We start from the raw sequence: 20,850 nt of genomic DNA, 5'->3' as shown, positions 1-20,850 counted from the left end.
CCGGGACTCAGGACTAGGACCAAGACCCGGACTTGGGACCTAGACCCGGTCCTGGGTCCTGGACCTGGACCCGGGACTTAGGATCCAAACCTGGTCCGGACACAAACCGGACCCAGACCCAGACCCGGACCCGGACCCGGACCGGGATCCAGGACCTGGGACCGAGACCCGGAACCCGAGACTCAAGAGTACTGGATCGAGACCCAAGACCCGACCCGGCCCCAAACCCGCGACCCGGGCCTAAACCCGGACCCAAACCCGGATCGGGACCGGGACCTAGGACCTAGAACCGGACCCGGAACCCGGGACCCGGACTTGGTCCGGACACAGACCCAGACCTGGACCGGGACCCGAACTTGGACCTAGGACCCGGACTTGGACTCAAACCTGGACCGGGACCCGACCCGGCCCTAGATCCGGGATCCGGGACCCGGACCCTGACCCTGACTCGAACCCCGACCCAGACCCGGACATATATATGGGCACTTGGTTACGGCCTGGATATATGTTTAGGTTTATGATTAATTATGCTTTTTAACTGAGTTTGTCGACTCACAAGTATTACCTGTGTGTGCATGTAAAAGCTAGAACTGAACCAGTTAGAGTCTAAAGCTATATAAGGATGAAGATTGTACATATTAAGACGGTTAGACTTGAAGTGTTCAGGGTCTTCAGGACAATATTGGCTCACTTTATGGGTCGCTAGATGACAACTTTTGAAGTTTAATATTTTGTAACTTTTAAAACGGAATAATCCCAGATTATGTAAATTATTTTGTTTAATTATGAAAGTGAAGTAACATAATAAAGTTTTAATTCTTCACATTTTTTAATAAACTATTTAATTAGCAAAAGCATGTACAGTATTTAGAAAATACCGTAACACGCCTAATTTTGTAGGGTGTTACAGATAGCATCAGTGAAGCTTCTAGCAATCAAAATAGAGTATCCAAGCTTATTGACAAATTCTGCATTGAATCAGATTGTGTTAATGCTATCCCTCGTTTGAACCATAATAAGAACTACTATGGTGTGATTTGGAAGGAATTGTTTGAAGCATATTAAAAATTAAACTTGATTCCAAGCTATCACTGTTTCTTTGGTTTTTCTTTTACTTGGAGGCTAACTCCTAAACTCATTGTGTGGAGTAAGTAGTAATTAATTTGAATAGGAATTTTCCCTGCTTGTGGCAGACTTGTCAATTAGATAGTAACATTTTCTTTCCTTTTGGTAAGTCTTCCATTTCACACACAAAAAAAAAAATAAATAAATAAATAAATAAATCGGAACGTGCTGTATCAGAGGTTCAATAATGGCTATTACTAACAAACTTATAATAAAATAAAGTAAGATAATAAGCAAAATCTTCTATATCTGAAATAATCGATGAGATTGAGTCATCGTGCTAGCTACTAATATTTAAAAAAAATACAGAAAATATATATTATGTAGCGGCATGACCGGACGTGTATCTTAACCTCTACGCAAAATAATAATAATAATAACATTAATGAAGATTATCTATAAGTATAGAGACACATATAGGAATGAAAGAAGCATAACATATTGGAGTGTGGAAGATAGGTGTGGCTGTAGCAATGGGGAAGGAGGTAGCCATTATTGGAGCAGGAGTAAGTGGCCTCTTGGCTTGCAAATATGTTCTCTCAAAGGGATTCCAGCCCATTGTTTTCGAGTCACGTAGTGGAGTGGGTGGGTTGTGGACCAAAACCATAGAGACAACTAAGCTCCAAACTCCAAAGCCATTATACCAATTCTCGGATTTCCCATGGGGTTCGTCTGTGGAGGAGATGTTCCCTGACCAACATCAAGTCTTGGACTACATCGAATCGTATGCACACCATTTCGACCTGGTGAAACACATCAAGTTCAACTCAGTGGTTCGTTCGCTTGAATATGATGCTTCCGACCAAGATATGCAACATTGGGCTCTTTGGGGTGGCGATGGAGAGGCCTGTGGCTCTCGAGGGAAGTGGAATCTCGTTGTTCAACAAAATACCGAGGCCGATGATCAGGTCATTATAATAATTAATAATATAATATTTCTTTCACTAACTTCTATATTTCTTTTTTTAATTTGTATTTGATGTAGTACATATATATAATGTGTTAGATAGGTGCATGGGATTGTCATTTGATGCTTTGATTTAAATATGAAATGTTTTGTAGATCTGTTAAACGTGTTTAATGTAGTTTTTAATTATATCTGATTCAGTTTCATATCGAAATACATGCAAACTTTAAGAGCAACCAAACTTTATTATTTTTATATTCTTCAAGCCCAGTTTAGCGGGAGGGCACATGTGGCTTGTGGTATCCCACTTAAAATTTCTTATATGTAATTAGCATTACTATAGGCACGAGCTGTTCCTAAATACAATCATGAATCAAGTCTCGTTAGGCATATTGTCTAGCATAATATTACTATTGGTATAATTGAATATCTGATCCTACTTGTTATACTTAAATAAAAATTATAGAAAATTGTTAACTTTGTTTTTAAAGATGTCATCTCATAGTGGTGGTACTCACATTGATGTCCTATAGCAATTCTCTTGTATAATAGAACTATGAGATTAGATACTTATACCTTTTAACATTAAATTTAATATTACTCCTACTTTTTCTCAAATTAAAAAAAAAAATAAGTATATACATATCTAACTTAATATATAAAAATTAAATGTTTGGAATGAATATGAGTAGCTTTTAAATACCGAATTCAATTGTAAACATATAATGACAGGTTTACAGAGTCGACTTTGTGATCCTTTGCATTGGACGATTCAGCAATGTGCCTAACATTCCAGAATTCCCACCAGATCATGGGCCCAATGTGTTTCATGGCCAAGTCATTCACTCCAAAGACTATGCCGCCATGGATTCCAAAGCTGCTGCTGAATTTGTCAAAGATAAGCAAGTTACTATCGTTGGCTTTCAGAAATCTGCACTAGACATTGCTATGGAATGTTCCACTGTAAATGGTATAAAAATATTTGCATTAAAACTATTGCTAGATTTAAATTGCTCGTAAGAAGAAAAAAAAACGATGATGATCAAAATTTTATTTTAATTTATATATATGCAGGTGTGGAAAATCCATGCACTGTGCTATACAGAACAGAACACTGGAATATTCCAGATTACACTCCATGGGGTTTCCCGTTAGCTAATTTATACCTTAATCGCTTCTCTGAATTACTTGTTCATAAGCCTGGTGAAGGTTGTATACTGGGTCTCTTAGCTACTTTACTTTCTCCTGTGGTAATTTCCTTTTTCCCTTATTAGTTCTTTTTGTAGTTTTGTCATTTCACTTACTAATAATAAAATTAATGTAAAAAATATTAGAAAGAGGCATTCTCAAAATTTGTGGAGAGTGGCATAAAGCATAAGCTTCCATTGGAGAAGCATGGAATGGTACCCAGGAATAGCTTTCATCAGCAAATTAATACTTGTTTAGTGGCAACAGTGCCTGAAAAGTTTTATGATAGAGTTGAAGAAGGGAGTATTATTTTGAAGAAAGCATCAACATTTGGTTTCTGCAAAGAAGGTGTTTTGGTAGACGGTGAAACCAACCCAAGAAACACCGATGTGGTCATATTGGCCACTGGATATAAGGGTGACCAAAGCCTCAAACACATTTTTACATCCCCAGCCTTTCAGGGCTACATTGTTGGTGACCCTAATGCTTCGTTACCCCTATATAGGTAATACATGCGTACACTTAAGTTAATTATGTTTTCGCTAGCCTTAAAATATTTTTCTTAGAATAAAGTGAGTGTATAAATATTAGGCTAATTAGGAATTTTTTTCTCTTCCAACTTTAACATGTACCAAATCATGCCCCTGAATTTTTTTAGCTGTTAAAAATTTTTCCTAAACTATTGAGATTGTTAGATTTAAAGACTTTTGTCTAAGTTCATTCAATTTTACTGTTTTAGTGATTGTTTATGTGCTCCCCAGACTTTGATATCTACCAAATCATGTCACTCAAACTTTGATATGTACTAAATCATGTTTCTGAACTTTCATCTATGTTAGAATTTTTTCACTAAAATTAAACAAAAGTCCTTAAATCTAACAATCTCAATAATTCAGGGAGAATTTTTAACGGCCAAAAAAGTTCAAAAAACATGATTTTGTATATGACAAGGTTCGGGAGAAAAAATCTTAATTAGCCTAAATATTATGTTTCTACACATTAATTCTTAAACAATACTCATTTGGGTCACATTTCATTCTTATCAGGGAATGTGTTCATCCAAAAATTCCACAGCTGGCGGTGATTGGATTCTCAGAAAGTGTGTCAAACTTGTACACCTCAGAGATGAGATGTCGATGGGTATCGGAGCTCATTGACGGAACTTTTAAGCTACCTAGCATCAAAGAAATGGAAGAAGATGTTGGTAAATGGGATGAGTACAAGAGACGTTACTCTGGTCAGTACTACAGGAGATCATGCATAGGTGCCATTCATGTATGGTACAATGACCAGTTGTGCAAGGACATGGGTTGGAACCCCAAAAGAAAGAAGGGCTTTTTTGCTGAATTATTTGAGCCTTATGGACCAATGGATTATGTTTCACCCTAGCTAAACTCTTGTCATTTATTTTATGTTGTTCCAACTTCTTTTACAGAATATCACCATGTTTTTCTTTTCTTTTTACTATATGAATTTTTCTTTTGTAACTACCTACAAGTATGATTGAACTCTAATTATAATAATACAGTAATTGATAATATTACTGACAATGAAACTTTGTTATTATGTTGGGTTTGAATAAATTTAAGCAATTTAGATTTTACTGACAAGAGAACACCCACTTTCTAGGTTGTTCTTATTGAATAAAATAAGAATATTTTACTTACCTTGCATAATTTTTGAGAATTGGTGCTTTAAATTGTGTTCTTAAGATATATGAATATATTTAATTTGGTGGTATTTTTTTTTTTTAATTAAGCGTTTATATATTACAATGCATAATTTGGAACTCGAACCCAAGACCTCCAACACACACGCACCCTCCTATGGCCACTTGAGCTAGCCTCAAGTATTTAATTTGGTGGTAGAACTTTATCCATCGAGTTTTGGAAAATCTCGTAAGCTTTTTCGAAATTCTTAGTTCCGTGCATTTTGTTGAAGTGAAGTGATACTATAGTGTTGTGGGCAGTTTTAAACATTAAGGAGGCGTTTGGTTGGGAGGAATGAAAATATAAGAATGGGAATGGGAATGGGAATAGGAATGGAATAAAATTTAAAATGCATAAAATTGATAAAAAAATCATTAAATTTTTTTTCTTGTTACATTGGAATGATCATTCCTTTCTTTTTAAAATGGAATAGTCATTCCACCAAAATGGTGGAAAGAGCATTCCATTGGAATGCTATTCCAATACTTTAAAATGCAACCAAACAAAGGAATGGAATAAAAATTGTTTCCTTTCCATTCCATTCCATTTCATTACCTCCAACCAAACGCCACCTAAGTGATTTAGCTATTTAAGTCTATTTTTCCATCACTTTCTTTTAGTGTGCTATTATTTATCTAGCAATCTGGTCACATTTCAAGCAAATTTTAATTTCTACCAAGTTATTTTTTTTATCATTAAACCACCAATTTATTTTTCTTATACTCTATGTTGAGGGTAATTGATAATTGCATTGGATATATAATTACAATCCCTGAAGAGACTATTCACTTATTATTATATTACTTGGGTGATTGCATACATTAGGTTCATTAATTTTTCACACTAATATGACTAAAATTAAATACACACCACTGTGTGTAAACATTATGTGTAATTTAAGTGTCTCTAACATTATTACATATGCCAAAATACCATAGAAAATAAGGAGTAAGTCATTTGCATAATTTTCATATTTTGGCATTTGTTCATTTTGTAACAAGTTTTTAAAAGAAGGACATTTATTTATTTAATGACAGGCCACTTTGGTCTTTCGCTCTTTACATCTTAGAAAATTTAATGTGAATGCCTTTCCCAAATCCTAAAACAGGATTTCGAGAAATAGTTCCTTCTTTGATTTTTGTCCACCTACAAAAGTTTATTTAAACAAAAAAGAAATTACTAAACAATCCACAATATTAATAAGTTTGTTTAGTCTTTGTGTAACTACTCTACTTAATAAAAAAAAACAAAGCAATTACATAATGAAAAATGTACCTATATTTGGTGAGCAAGACGTGGAAAAAGGTTGCCATGAACACCCTACTATACTCAGCTCCTGCACACTGTCTCATTCCTCCACCAAAAGGCATGAAATTCTTTGATATAACTTCGGAATCGAGTTCCTAATTACAAACAAATTGTATAACAATTACATGATTATCTTTTTTTAGTTTTTACTAGTGAAAGGCTGAAATAAAGTTTTATTTGAGAAAATCAAACCTTCCAACGCCATGGATTGAACTCAAGCGGATTTTGGAATGTGTTTGGACTTAACTGCTGAGCAGAGGTGGCCAGCAGAATGGTCCACCCAGCCGGAATAGTAAATCCTATAAAACCAATATGATCCCATTAATCCTAATACATATTTACATTATTACATGAGAAAAAAGGCATATCATGATAAACCAAACCTTTAACTGGGATATCTTTGATTGCTTTGCGTAATAATCCTGGTGTAACATTTCCCAGCCTAAGAATTTCATTGATAACCTGTATATGTTTTCCCAAATCGATAAGCATGTCAAAACTCAGGGCAGCTGAAATTAATTTATCAATAAATTCATTTGATTGTAAGACTCACATGAAGAGTAAAAGGCATCAATTTGTATTCGTCCCATGTGAGTGAAGAGCTTGTATTTTCTCTGCTTTCGAGAATTGCTTCCTGCTCTGCCTAACATAAAATGAAGAAAAACATAATTAGTCATCATAAGACCAATGCTATACATGTGAAGAAGATTCGTACAAAAAGACAATTAAAGTCAAACTTTGTTTGCTTACTATCATCTCCTCCAATACTGAATGATGCTCTGGAAGTAACAAAAATGCTAATGTAATCACAGTTGAAACTGACTCAAATGTAGCAAACAAGCCCCCAAAAAGCAGTTGACCAATGAAATCTTCAGATAAGAATTTCTCTTTTTCCATGTCCTTACAAATCTGATCCAACAAATCACCATGATTCAACTCGGGCGCATTCTTTCTCTCCTTTAGCTTATCCTTCAACATGGACACTACTTTGTTTTGGTCCTAAATTTTCATATAACAAAGCCAAGCTAATAAATTCAAATGTTTCAATAGAAATAAATGGTACAAATAAAGAAGAAAAATTCGATTCTTACCTTTTGACATTGATGGTATGCTGTGCCAGGTATGTTCAAAGGAAAAGACATGAAACCATTTATGATTCTACTATAAGTTTCAGTTATATTTATAGGTGAAGTTTCAGCATCGTAACTGAAAACTAGCTTGGCGCTAAACTCTAAAATCATCTGTTGATAAATAATTACAGGGTTAATTAAGTAGTAAGACCATGAATATTAAATTGGTAAGAATGAAAGTAACTTACAGCTGAAGCAACTCGTTTAATGTCAACAGAATCTTGAGTTGACCATGAAGTGAGAGCATTGTTGACTACTTGTTCAATCTGAGGTATGAGTTTTTCTTTTAGGCTTTTAGTACCAAAGTGATTGAGAAATATGTTTCTCCCGTACTTGTGTACTGTACCAACTGCGCTGGTTCGAGATTCACCATCTTGTGCAAAGATTTTTGAAAAGGTGTCCATATACCATAACTCAACTAGCTTCCCTTCTTGCTGTAAAATGAAATTGTTGAATTCTGGATCAGCTGACATTATAACGGGTCGTCCTGCTATGCTTGTTCGGAAAATAGTCCCATATCTGAAACATGATCAAGTTAGTGCATGTTAAATCAATGACTATTGACTGAAATAGATTTCAAGCAAATTAGAACAATTTTTCTTTTTCATTCTAAAACTTTTTTTTTAATTTATTTTAAAAATAATCATAAATTATTTATTGATAATATACATAATTATATCATCATCAATTATTTATTATTAACCATTATTATAAATAATATAAAATATGAGTTTAAGCAAAATATTTTTATTTAATATTGTATTTAATATGATATCTAATGTTAAATTATTAGAATTATTGTACCAAAAATACTAGAGTATATAATAAAGGGTAAATATCATTTTGGATCTTGTGTTTTGCAAAAGTTACAAATTAGACCATGTGTTTTGTTAAATGACAAAATGGACCCTGTATTTTCTAAAAAATTAAAAATAGGACACTGAGCTTAATTTTTGATAACTTTTTTTTAATACAACCAACTTGAAGACAATGCTTAATACGAACAGATACAAAAAATGTAAACAGTTTTGTCATATAGCACTTTTAGATCGGATTATAATTAAACTTTATTTTGACAAAAAATTAATTCAGGGTCCTATTTGTACTATTTTAGAAAATACAGGGTCCAATTAGTAACTTTTGTAAAATAGAAGATCCAAAATGGTATTTACCCTATAATAAATTTGTGAAAAATGTATACCAAATTTACCAATCATATTATTACACTTATAATTATATAACCATATTTGCACATAAAATAGTGTGCTCATAGTACTTATTATATTAAATTATATTTTATATAATATTTTTATATAAAATTATATGTGGTAATATTTATTTTTATAGACATTTTAGAAGTATAATATTTTAGTATAAATTAAAATTTAATATAATATTATATAAAAATATAGTATATAATCTAATTTAATATAACACATATTATATATAACTAATTAATAAATAATAGGAATAACGAAAATTGTTGATGTTCATTGACAATAACAACTACTTAATTACATAAAACAATTATCAATTTAATCTAATTTTACAATTATATTTTAAATAAGAAAATAAAGTAATCAATTAAATAGTATTAAGCAGAATACTAAAATTGACAAGCTTATTGCAATGGGGTTCTCTTTGCATTCATCTTTGGATGTTTTTGGCTTCATTCCTTTTTTAATGAAATTATTTATTCTTCTAAAAAAAAAGTAAAATATAGTAGAAAATCAAAATTTTGTTTTAGTTTCTAAAATATACAATGACTAACTATATCAGGTTAGTTATATGATAAAATTAATTAGTATGCTTGGCCATCACTTTTCACCGTATTTTCCTAGTTTATAATTTTCTCTCAATTATATCGGCATCCCTAAACACACTCTGAATCAGCATTCAGCAGATGGAAAAAACATAATAAAAATAAAAAAGAATAGTTAACACAATTAATACTATATACACTATTGAAGAATATAAAAATATATGATTTATTGGTTTACATATGATTACCTTTGAATTCTTGTTTTGATGAAGGGATGAATGTCAAGAGAGTAACTGGGAATAATGAGAGGAAGAGTTTCTCCAATGAGAGGGAATCCCATTGAGCCTGGTGGAAGAATCCCATTGCACTTGGGATTCCTCCATTTCCTAATCCAATTCCCAACCCATATCACCAGCAATCCCACTACCCCAAATACAACACTAGTAATCCACATCTGATCAATTTGTGTATAATGCTCTAACACAAGTAATTCCTCCTCCAAATTATAGGAGGATGATCAAAGAAAATAAGAAATGTATAGGAAATTATAACTGATTATAAATTTTTGTTTTACATTATTATATAGCCTAAGAAAACCGTTCAATTATTAACCATATCGTAACTTAAATATAAACGGACATAACTTAATTTGTAAGAGATAAGAACAATATAACAAAATGTATATTAATTATTGTTGTATATAACTGATTTATTCTTTTGATTTAATAACAAAATATTACATTTTCCATAATTCACTCACGAACTTAAATGACTTTAGTAAATTAAATAACTTAATTAGCCAATTTATTGATACAAGGTTTAACTACTAACAAATTCGGCAATCAATGTGAAGATCACACCAATATTAACTATTAAGGTGGAAATTAACTGGGGGGTCCAAGATTGAGAAAATCAAGCATTTTTGGCACCATTTTAAGTAAATAAGAGAGTGAAAATGGAGAAATTGTTATATAATGGCTATAAGAAAATTCATACTAATTATAATCTCTTATTATAAGTTTTTATTCAATTTTCACGCTTGAAATTACATGTTAAAATATTTTTTTCAATTTTTTTAAATAAAAGTATTCATTATGTATAGTTATAATATCATCTTTGTAAATTTTTAAAAATTACGAATAGTTTACAGTACTAAAAAGAGAGTTACTAATATTCTAGTTTACCATGCAATTTTCAAAAACTTACAAAAATAATGTACAAGTATAATGAACACCTCTATGAAAAATTTTGATATATAATTTTTGAATACGGAAATTATAATGGGTGTGTTTGGAAGTAACTATGTAATTACTAGGTAGGGTAATTACTAGGGTAGTAATTACACAGATTAGTAATTACACTATATTTTAAAATGCAAGGTGTGTTTGGATAGAAGGTGGTAATTACATATGAATTCCTTATATCTTGTTTGGCAAAATAGTTTAGTAATTATATAGGAAAACAATATTTTTTAGTAGCTAATGTTTAATATGGAAAGTTTTTAGTAATTACACAGTGTAATTACATTCAATTCTCATGGGGGGCCATGAGAATTGGAGAGTGTAATTGGAACCCCTCAATTACTTCCAATTACACAGTTACAGTGTAATTACATGGTCAGACAAACATGTCAAATTGTGTAATTACCTCCCATTACACACAAATCCAATTACATTGTGGCTTTCTAAACACACCCTAAGAGTTTAACAGTAACATCAATTCACTAAAATAAACAAGGACGTATTAAGAAAAATGTTTATTTATATTTTAATTATTTCAAATGTAATTTTAGAGACCCTCCTATCTCCATACACACGGACGTCCTACATGCTAACTAGTGCTGAGAAAAGAAGTCCAAAATTGGTGTATCTTTGCTTTACTTCTTAGAGAATTTAATGTGAACGCCTTTTCCAAATCCTAAAATGGGATTTCGATATATACTTCCTCCTTTAATTTTTGTCCACCTACACAAGTTTATTAAAGAAAAAATAACATTACTAAAATAAACATATTAAATCTGTTTTAACCCTTTGTGTAACTCAAGAAGAAAAAAAAAATCTATTAAAAAGCAAGAAAGAATTACCAAAGGGAAAAAATTGCACCTAAATTTAGTGAGCAAGACATGAAAAAAAGTTGCCATGAACACCCTACTATACTCTGCTCCTGCACATTGTCTCGTTCCTCCTCCAAAAGGCATGAAATTCTTAGATATAATTTCGGAATCGAGTTCCTGATTTCCCACAAATTGTATCACAAAATTACATGATTAGCTTCTTTTAGTTTTCACTAGTCAAAGGCTGCAATCAAGTTTTATTTGAGAAATTTAAACAATATTATTGAAACAAAACCTTCCAACGCCATGGATTAAACTCAAGTGGATTTTGGAATGTGTTGGGACTCAACTGCTGAGCAGAGGTGACCAGCATAATGGTCCACCCAGCTGGAATAGTAAATCCTATAAAACCAATGTGATCCCATTAATCTTTATTATAAATTAAACACTACTACAAAGCTAATACATATTTACATTATTACATGAAGAAAAAAAAAGGCATATCATGATCAACCAAACCTTTTACTGGGATATCTTTGATTGCTCTACGTAATAATCCTGGTGCAACATTTCCCAGCCTAAGACTTTCATTGATAACCTGTATAATGTTTCCTCAAATTGATTGAAATGTTAACATTAAGGCAGTTGAAAAATTAATTTATTGAAATAAGTTTATATTAACTTCTTGTGATTGTAAGACTCACATGAAGAGTAAAAGGCATTGATTTGTATTCATCCCATGTGAGTGAAGAGTTTGGATTTTCTCTGTTTTTGAGGATTGCTTCCTGCTCAGTCTGATATAAAACAAATTAATTAGCCATTATAAGTCTTCATATATGACTAACACAAAAATTAGTATGTTAGATTTGTGGCTCAAGATCCAGTCACTACTTTTTTACCAAGTTTTTTTATTCACTTATGCAGAGGCTTAGGTAAAATTAGTTTTAATGGTTGAATTATGCCTATAAAGACTTAATTCCTCATTTGTTATGAAAGAGCATTAATATGACACCACTAATGTCTAGCACCTTAAAAGTGGTATTTTATGATTAGTTAGCAATATTTCATAAAAAGTAATACATCAAATTACATGGTTACCAATACTCGACGGACCCACTTGTATCAATGTTGGGGCTATAGCCCCACTAAAAATATTGTCTTTTAAAAAATTAAATATAATTTTTTTAATTTAATAATTATAGACTAAAATAATAGAAAAGTCCCCACAAATAAGAGTAATTATAATATAGGTATAAATATTTTGTAATAATAAATAAGTCCCCACAAAATAAAAATTTTGGCTCCGTCACTAATTATACCAATAGTGATATAACACGTTGAAGGGTGCTAGACACTAATGGTACCTTTTAGCATTTCTCGTTATGAAATATTTGATCGATTGTTGTTAAAAACTTGGTGTTTCATGACTTCAATTTTGAGATGTTAAGCTAAACAGTGATCTGTACAAAAAGAAAATTAAACTCAAACTCAGAACATGTCTACTTACTATCATCTCCTCTAATACAGAAGAATGCTCCGAAAGTATTGACAAAGCTAATGTCATCACAGCCGTAACTGACTCAAATGTAGCAAAAAGGCCCCCAAAAATCAGCAAAACAATGAAATCTTCAGATAAGAACTTCTCTTTTTCCATGTCCTTATAAATCTGATCCAACAAATCACCCCGATCCAACTCGGGCGAGTTCTGTCTTTCCTTTAGCATATCCCTCAACATGGATACTACCTTTTTTTGGTCCTGATAATAAATACAGATGCTGCTATAGACATGAATGGTACTACACAAAACAGAAGAGAAAGTTTGATTCTTACCTTTAGACATTGATGGTATGCTGTGCCAGGTATGTTCACAGGAAAAGACATGAAACCATTTAAGATTCTACTATATGCCTCGCTCAATCTTAATGGTGAAGTTTCAGCATCATAACTTAAAATTTGCTTGGCACTAAAGTCTAAAAACATCTGTGATAAATTACAGATTAACACTATGAATATGATTATGAAGCTAAGTTAGATAAAATAGTAAGCTTGAAATTAACTTACAGCTGAAGCAACTCGTTTAATGTCAACAGAATGTTGAGTTGACCATGAAGTGAGAGACTTGTTGACCACTTGTTCAAGCTGAGGTATAAGTTTTTCCTTTAGGCTATGAACACCAAAGTGATTGAGAAATAAGCTTCGCACGTACTTGTGTACAGCACCAACTGCGCTGGTTCGAGATTCGCCTTCTTGAGCAAATATCTTTGAAAAGGTGTCCAAATACCAAATCTCAACTAGCCTCCCTTCTTGCTGGAAAAGGAAATTATTGAATTCAGGATCAGCTGATATTATAACTGGTCGACCTGCTATGCTTGTTCGGAATATAGTTCCATATCTGAATCAAAATAAAGACAACACACCTGTTACATCAATGAATATCAGCTAAGCTAGACTTGAAACAAATTACAGTTATTGTAACACTCTCCTCTTAGTGCTTATTGTGGACAATGTCCCACATGGAATAAATGATAGAGAATTGAGCCATATATAAGAACATGGGCTACTCCACTTATTGCCAAGTGGTTTTGAGTTGGAACCCCATGATTCTTAACATGGTATCAAAGCCATATCCCTTGCGGGCAAGTGATCATATCCGATCCGCACCTATACAGATAGTGACCATATGTCCACTCTGATACGGTTCAAGATCCATGTCCCACATGGAGTGCTAATGCATTACCTTTGAATTCTTGTTTTGATGAAGGGATGAATGTCAAGAGAGTAACTGGGAATAATGAGAGGGAGAGTTTCTCCAATGAGAGGGAATCCCATTGAGCCTGGTGGAAGAATCCCATTGCACTTGGGATTCCTCCATTGCCTAATCCAATAGCCAAGCCATATCACCATCAACCCCACTACCCCAAATACAACACTAGTAATCCACATCTCAATATGTGTAAAGCTCTACTACTTAGTACCTAACATTTTCAATTAGAGAGCTCTTTTTGACTGGTATTAATTGTTGTGTGTGGAGAGAGTTTTATAGCCTTTTTAAGTTAGTCCACCAATCATGACTATGTATAAATTTTTCAAGGAACATACATAGAAATAAATTTCAATGTTATTCACTCAGCTGACACAATCTGAAGTCTTTTATTAATACATTTAGTATATATATGTTATTCAACTTCAGATGAAAATAACGTATTGTAAAAGTAAGTTGATTTTGTTATTATCATAGACAATTATTAAATCTAAAAGTCTAAAATTCAGATTATATTTTCCTTGGTTTTTCTATTAAACTTGCCTTTCTTATTACTTGGAGCCCAAATTCTGCATTGTTTGTTAAAATATGTGCAAAGTCAAAGATGTGATCTCTTGGAGTTGAGTACTAGACTAAATGAGTTTGTGGCTGTGGGGAAAGTGAGATTAGGTTAGCTATTAATTGTTGTAAGACTTTTTATTTGTGCTTATATTAATTTTTATTGGTTTTAATAAAATATAGATTAATTGGATAGTTCTTTGTATAACCCGTATGGTTAGTGATCAATAGTTAATGGGTTTGGTATCAGTATATGTAATTGTAAAGTCTAGTTGAAACAGAAATGCGGGCTAAACTAATTAACGAAAGCCTTTGATGAGCAGATCCAGTCCAACTAGGATCATGTAGCTAAATCCCTTTCCTAACTCTATAAATACATATTGTCTCATCACAAACAATTGTATATTTTTTGATAATAAGATAAATAAAACTGTTTCTAATTTAAAGATCTAGGGAGGAAGACTTAATTGATAGTATTGCACAATCAAATTATAGTAATTGCTATGGATCAATCAAGTATGTATACCTAATTATTATTGTGTCCTAGATTATATACAAATTTGTATCTTGGGTTTATTAATTTTCTAACATGTGGTATCAGATTGCCTATTGTATATGATTTAGAACATATAATTTGTATAACAATTGACATGTATATGTTAATTATTCCTATTACATATTAATTTTGTAATTATTATTTGTTAAATTTTTTTCGTTATTTAGTCTTAAAACTTTATATGTTTTATTCCTTATTAAATTCTCTTTCTGATGATATATTATATGCATAAAATAATTGGGTAAATTGGGAGAATTTTAAAATTAAAATTTTAAGATTTATATGATTACATTATAAAATTAATTTTGTGATTTTTAATTCTATTCAATATAATTTAAAATTAATTGTGAATATCTTATTAAGAATTTTATACAATGTTTCCACACATTTAATTTTTTGAGTTGGATGAGAAAATCGAGTTCTTTTGGCTCTTTAATTTTTGAATGGATTTTCAATTAGATCTACCCACTTTTAGTTGTTTATACTTCAAATTGAATCCACATATAGAGTAGAAATTGAATCCCAAAATCCTTCCCTTTTCTGTCATTTTTGTGTTGTTTTTTGGGCGGATTTTTGTCTTCGACCCAACAAGAGAAAATCGAGTCGCGCTATAATGACTGCATACTTAGAATATGAATTAGTAAGGTAATTAGAACTAATTAATGTTCTGATTATATGTGAATATTTTATTAGATGGGCCATATTTTCAAGAAATAAGCATTAGGGTTATAATTTATTAATTCTGAAAATTTTAAGTGTATTATGTATGACATATGTGAAAAATAATTTTTTTTATATTTTTTAATCAGCAACAATAGAATTGCGACGGTTTAGCCATTAGAGTCACACGAATTGTTTTATAACCTTTGTAAGTTAATTTCCACCAAAAACGAGCCATTAGTTTCTCAATATCTTGACTTGTCCCAATCGATTAAAGAAAGACACTCATGGCATGAGTTGGAAGCGATTGGATGACTGTTTTGAGAAAAACTTCTTTACTAGCACAAGAAAAAAATTTACCATCCCAACTATTGATCTGTTAGATGACCTTATTTTTTAGAAAACCAAGAATCACGGACTTGTCTCGACCAATAATATTAGGCAATCCTAAATAAAGAGACCCATCAGAAGTTTCAGCTATACCAAGAGTAGAACAAATATAAGAGCACAAAGAGATGTTGATATTTGGGCTAAAAAATACAGAGGATTTGGCAACATTCACCATTTGACCAGAAGCCAATTCAAAATATCAAAGCAGAGTAGTCACACTTTTAGCAACACTTGAAGACGCCTGACAGAATAAGTAGCTATTGTTAGCAAATAGCATATGTGTGATCGATGGTGCACCACGAGCCACACGGAAACCTTGTAAAATGCGATTAGCTTCAAATTTTTGAATCAAAGATGAAAAACCCTCAGCATAGATGACAAAAAGATAGGTGGAGAGTGGATCACCTTGGCAGATACCCCTTGTAGGAATAATTGGTCTCATGACATGACCTCCATGGAGAATAGAATACTGAATAGAAGTAACACAGTGCATAACAAGGTTTATTCACTTTTTAGCAAAACTCGTTCGCGACATAATAGCCCGTAGGTAATCTCATTCTACTTGATCATCGACTTTGCTCATGTCAATCTTTGAAGCCATAAATCATTTCTTGCCTTTTATTTTACGTTTTAGATAATGTATTACCTCAAAAGCCACCATCACATTATCAGAAATAAGTCGACTGGGTATTAAGGCACTTTAAGTATTTGAGATCACATGGTCAATTAAACCGCACATACGATTCGCAAGGGCTTTCGAAACTACCTTATACAGAACATTATAAAGGACGATGAGACGCAATTCACCCATAGAGATGAAATTCTTCTTCTTTGGAATCAATACAAGATTGGTATTATTTAAACCCTAAGGAAAAATCCTTGTATCATAGAAACTTTTAACCAACTGTATAATATCACACCTGACAATATCCCAACGTTGTTGATAAAATCTAGGACCCATACCATCAGGGTTAGGAGCCTTATCAGGGTGCATTTGGAACACGGCCCATTTGATCTCATCATCAAGGATTAGCTTTAAAAGTTCTTCATTATAGAAATTTTATAAAGAACGGCTGACACCATTAACCACCATGTCCCAAGAAGGAGCACCAGCACAAAATAAAGAACCAAAATAATTAGTAATAACTTGCTAAAGCCCTGTGTCCCAATCTTTCCACACCATTTGAATTTCGCAAACATTTAATTTGATTATGTCATCTTCGAGAATTCGCCATTATATGGAAATACTTGCTATTCTTATCGCCATAATGTAGCCAATACTGCTTTCACCTATGCTTCCAATATATTTCTTTTTGAGCCAAAATCTCAAAATAGTTATTTTGCTCACAAACAAAATCTTTAAAAAAAAAATAGTTATGATCAGCAAAAGCCTTTAAACGAGCCACGGATTTCTTACTTTTAGAGGGGAAACTTTTAAATTACTAGTAAGTTTTCGACTCGAATTATTATGTTTGAAGTTGTAAATTTTGATCTTTTCCTAGAGATGAAGGTCACTGAAAGATTCCCAACAATTTTTTACAATTTGAGAACAACTAAACAATAATCGTCTGTATTTTTGTAAAAAATGAATAAATGAATGAATAATCCTTACAAAAGTTTTTGTTATTTTTGAGAATTTATGAACTAATCCCAAAAAAAAAAAAAATAGGAGTGAAAATGGTAAAATGCCAAAAGAATATGATTGAATAAACTAGGACCTACTAATTGAAAAGAAAATTTACACAAAGTATTATTTTAGCAAAATTTTAACATGTTTATAGTCAAATAATTTTTTATATATTTTTTACAAAATTCTTTTTTTAATTTTGTGATTTTTATGTTATTTCTAATTACAATTTTACTATACTATAAAAATAACATAAAAATACAAAAATAACAACATGAAAATAACAAAAAATATCAAAACAACATTCAAATAACAAGAAAATTTCATGATTACGACAAGAAAACAACACAAGAATAACATGAAAACATCAATAATCCGTATTTTAACATTACATTATTTTAACATTCAATTATTTCCAATCGAATAGATCTTAGCGTTGCCAATTCTATATATTGTTATGTGTAAAGCAATGTGTTATTTTAAATTTAGTCGTGGGTCTGGTGAATATAATTAAAATAATTACTGTCAAAGTTATTTTAAATTTTGATTTTGTGCTGCATTATTGCGTATATGTATATTATCAATTTTGGAAAATTTATATTGTTGAAAATATATAATATATAGGGAAATTTGCGGCAAAAGTCCCCAAAAAGTTCTCAAGGTCACACTTTTTATTTGTCCGTTGGTCTCCAAGTTAACAGATCTGTTAAACCCAATTCAAATACCACGTGTCGAAATATTATTGGTGGGTATTATTATTTTAATTTAAAAAAATAAAAATAAAAATAAATAATTTTAAAAAAAATTCCTTTTTTTTTCTTTTTTCTTTTTTTTTCTTTTTCTTTCTTTTCTTCTTCATCTTCTTCGTATTCTTCTTCTTCTTCTCTTCTCACTGCCAGCACCACCAACCACCAACCCCCAACTCTCAACCCCAAACCACCACCACCACCCCCACCACCACCACCACCACTCCCAAATAATTTCCCATGCATTAATAAATTTCCAATGCATTAATAAAAAATCCCAAAACCCCAAAAAATAATTTAAATTAAAAAAACAAAACTAAAAAATCTCATCTCCAATCTTCTCTGACCATCTTCGTCTTCTTCATCTCCGACCACACCCTCACCCCCGTTCAACTGACCAACACCCATTCCCAGCCACCCCCTTCAGTAACATCTAAGGTTCCATTCTATTTTCCATCAACAAACCCTCAATCAAAACCCCCAAATTAAAACCCATAAATTGTTAGATCTGTAACACCAAATTCACACAAAGAATCAGCATATTTCACCATCTCTAGAATAATCATAATAATAATAATATTGGATCCTTAATATTGTAGTTAAAGTGGATGCTTACAATATTTCGAGTTCATCTGGATCGGTTTCTGGAAGAAATGGTAGTCAGAATAATCATAATAATAATAATCAAGTTGGTGGGAGAAGATCCGATTCCGGTGAGCTTTCTGGATCGAGCGAGAGTAGTCCAACTGCTGTTGAAAGTCTTCGATCTGGAAAGAATTTCAAGACGACGAGATCTGATTCGGGAAGTAGTACACCTCCGTTGATTTACTCAGGTAGTAGTTATGGTGGTGGGTCGTCGGTGAACTCTCCTCCTCCGTCTTTGAATGTTCTTCCAACTGGGAATATATGTCCTTTTGGGAAGATTCTAAAGAGTGGTGGTGGTGGTGGTGGTGGTGGTTTGGGGTTGAGAGTTGGGGGTTGGTGGTTGGTGGTGCTGGCAGTGAGAAGAGAAGAAGAAGAAGAATACGAAGAAGATGAAGAAGAAAAGAAAAAAAAAAGAAAAAAAAAGAAAAAAAGGAATTTTTTTTTAAAATTATTTATTTTTATTTTTATTTTTTTAAATTAAAATAATAATACCCACCAATAATATTTCGACACGTGGCATTTGAATTGGGTTTAACAGATCTGTTAACTTGGAGACCAACGGACAAATAAAAAGTGTGACCTTGAGGACTATTGCCGCTATTTTTGGACCTTGGGGACTAATCAGCATCAACGTGAACTTTTTGGGGACTTTTGCCGCAAATTTCCCTAATATATATGTGCATATATAATAAAAAATGGAAATTTTCCAATTGTTGATTTGGTGTGTGAAATGAGAAAATGTTAACCAATTGAACAAATCAAATGAAAACTTGTTCGAGAGAAAGTGACCTTTTGTGTGACTTGTGAGGATTTAACGTAAAATTGTCTACAAAATAGCCTTGAAGTCCAATTAGCAAGCCGTTAAATGTGGGTTATTGCTTACAAGAAACATATTAATATACCAAATAATTCATCAAAAGGTTGTACTACTTTTGTGAGACATAATGGAAGTACTTCTAATTGTAAGCCTACAATACAGAATATATATACTCATATTTATGAATTATGAACTGCCTTGCTAGACTTGTTACACAAGAAATTGTGTTACCCCTCTCTCACGAAATAGAAACTATGTAATAGCAACAGAGTGGAGTAAAATATGAACTGTTTGAGTAGCTGTTAACAACTTTCTAGTATAATTTTCTATTAAGGGTGTAGGTATTTTTAATTTATTATCAATCAACATGCCCATTTTTTATATCATTAGCGTATAAAAAGAAGATTATTCTACATTAGGAGAAATAAACTAGAAAAGGTGACTAATGAATCAAATTGAACCAAATCTCAACTTTCAATGGATGTGTCAGTGTCTTCTATGCCAGAACATATATATTCAATGACTGAATGATAGGAAGATAGGATCATCGATGGATTTGGGGCCAAGTGTTTGTTTGGTGAAAAGGAAAATACAAAAGAAAAAAAGTAACTGTAAAGGAAATTAAGAGGTAAAAGAGTAAGGTATTTGTAGAGAGAGTGAGAGAGAGAAATAAAAATTACAAGATAATACAAATGAGCATTATTGTTCCTTGGTGTCTTTTTTTTCTTTTCCATATAATATAGTTATAATTTAAATAGTTTGATAAGCACAAGTAATTATTTGTTTGCAAAAAAAAAATATTTAAATCATGATTTGAATTTTTCTTTTTTATTTTTATTATTTATAAGGATGATTTCAATATTTTAAATCATCTAATATTTCTTTAAAAAATTGTAGAAAGCCTCCAT

At 31.9% G+C, this 20,850-nt stretch overlaps 3 protein-coding genes across 4 annotated transcripts; 1 reads left to right on the top strand and 2 right to left on the bottom strand.

The window, feature by feature from the left end:
- The first annotated feature begins 1,104 nt into the window (after positions 1–1,104).
- LOC115702500 (probable flavin-containing monooxygenase 1) lies at positions 1,105–4,905 on the top strand. The gene is made up of 5 exons (XM_030629936.2): positions 1,105–2,033; positions 2,765–3,002; positions 3,107–3,282; positions 3,367–3,725; positions 4,267–4,905. Exons 1-5 carry the CDS (start codon positions 1,599–1,601, stop codon positions 4,607–4,609), a joined length of 1,551 nt encoding a protein of 516 aa, XP_030485796.2. The 5' UTR covers positions 1,105–1,598; the 3' UTR covers positions 4,610–4,905.
- A 670-nt stretch (positions 4,906–5,575) lies between these two features.
- On the bottom strand, positions 5,576–10,025 carry LOC115716752 (beta-amyrin 16-alpha-hydroxylase CYP87D16-like). The gene is made up of 9 exons (XM_030645650.2): positions 9,378–10,025; positions 7,556–7,886; positions 7,329–7,478; positions 6,988–7,236; positions 6,791–6,880; positions 6,621–6,699; positions 6,430–6,536; positions 6,205–6,332; positions 5,576–6,075 (listed from the first exon to the last, which is right to left on the bottom strand). The coding sequence occupies exons 1-9, from the start codon at positions 9,581–9,583 to the stop codon at positions 5,988–5,990; spliced, it is 1,428 nt and encodes a 475-aa protein (XP_030501510.2). The 5' UTR covers positions 9,584–10,025; the 3' UTR covers positions 5,576–5,987.
- A 732-nt stretch (positions 10,026–10,757) lies between these two features.
- On the bottom strand, positions 10,758–14,325 carry LOC115704544 (beta-amyrin 16-alpha-hydroxylase CYP87D16). Of its 2 annotated transcripts, none has more exons than XM_030631754.2 (9): positions 13,920–14,325; positions 13,244–13,574; positions 13,013–13,162; positions 12,690–12,938; positions 11,887–11,976; positions 11,702–11,780; positions 11,478–11,584; positions 11,213–11,359; positions 10,758–11,093 (listed from the first exon to the last, which is right to left on the bottom strand). In XM_030631754.2, exons 1-9 carry the CDS (start codon positions 14,123–14,125, stop codon positions 11,079–11,081), a joined length of 1,374 nt encoding a protein of 457 aa, XP_030487614.2. In that variant the 5' UTR covers positions 14,126–14,325; the 3' UTR covers positions 10,758–11,078. The 2 variants fall into 2 exon arrangements, with proteins under 2 accessions (XP_030487614.2, XP_030487609.2); XM_030631749.2 differs by having other exon boundaries at positions 11,232–11,359; positions 13,920–14,324.
- Between the last annotated feature and the right edge of the window lie 6,525 nt (positions 14,326–20,850).

This window comes from Cannabis sativa, chromosome X (genome assembly GCF_029168945.1).
Source record: "Cannabis sativa cultivar Pink pepper isolate KNU-18-1 chromosome X, ASM2916894v1, whole genome shotgun sequence".
Taxonomy (NCBI): Eukaryota; Viridiplantae; Streptophyta; class Magnoliopsida; order Rosales; family Cannabaceae; genus Cannabis; species Cannabis sativa.
Note: the sequence above shows the minus strand (reverse complement) of the source record. Positions and strands in the feature narration are given on the sequence as shown.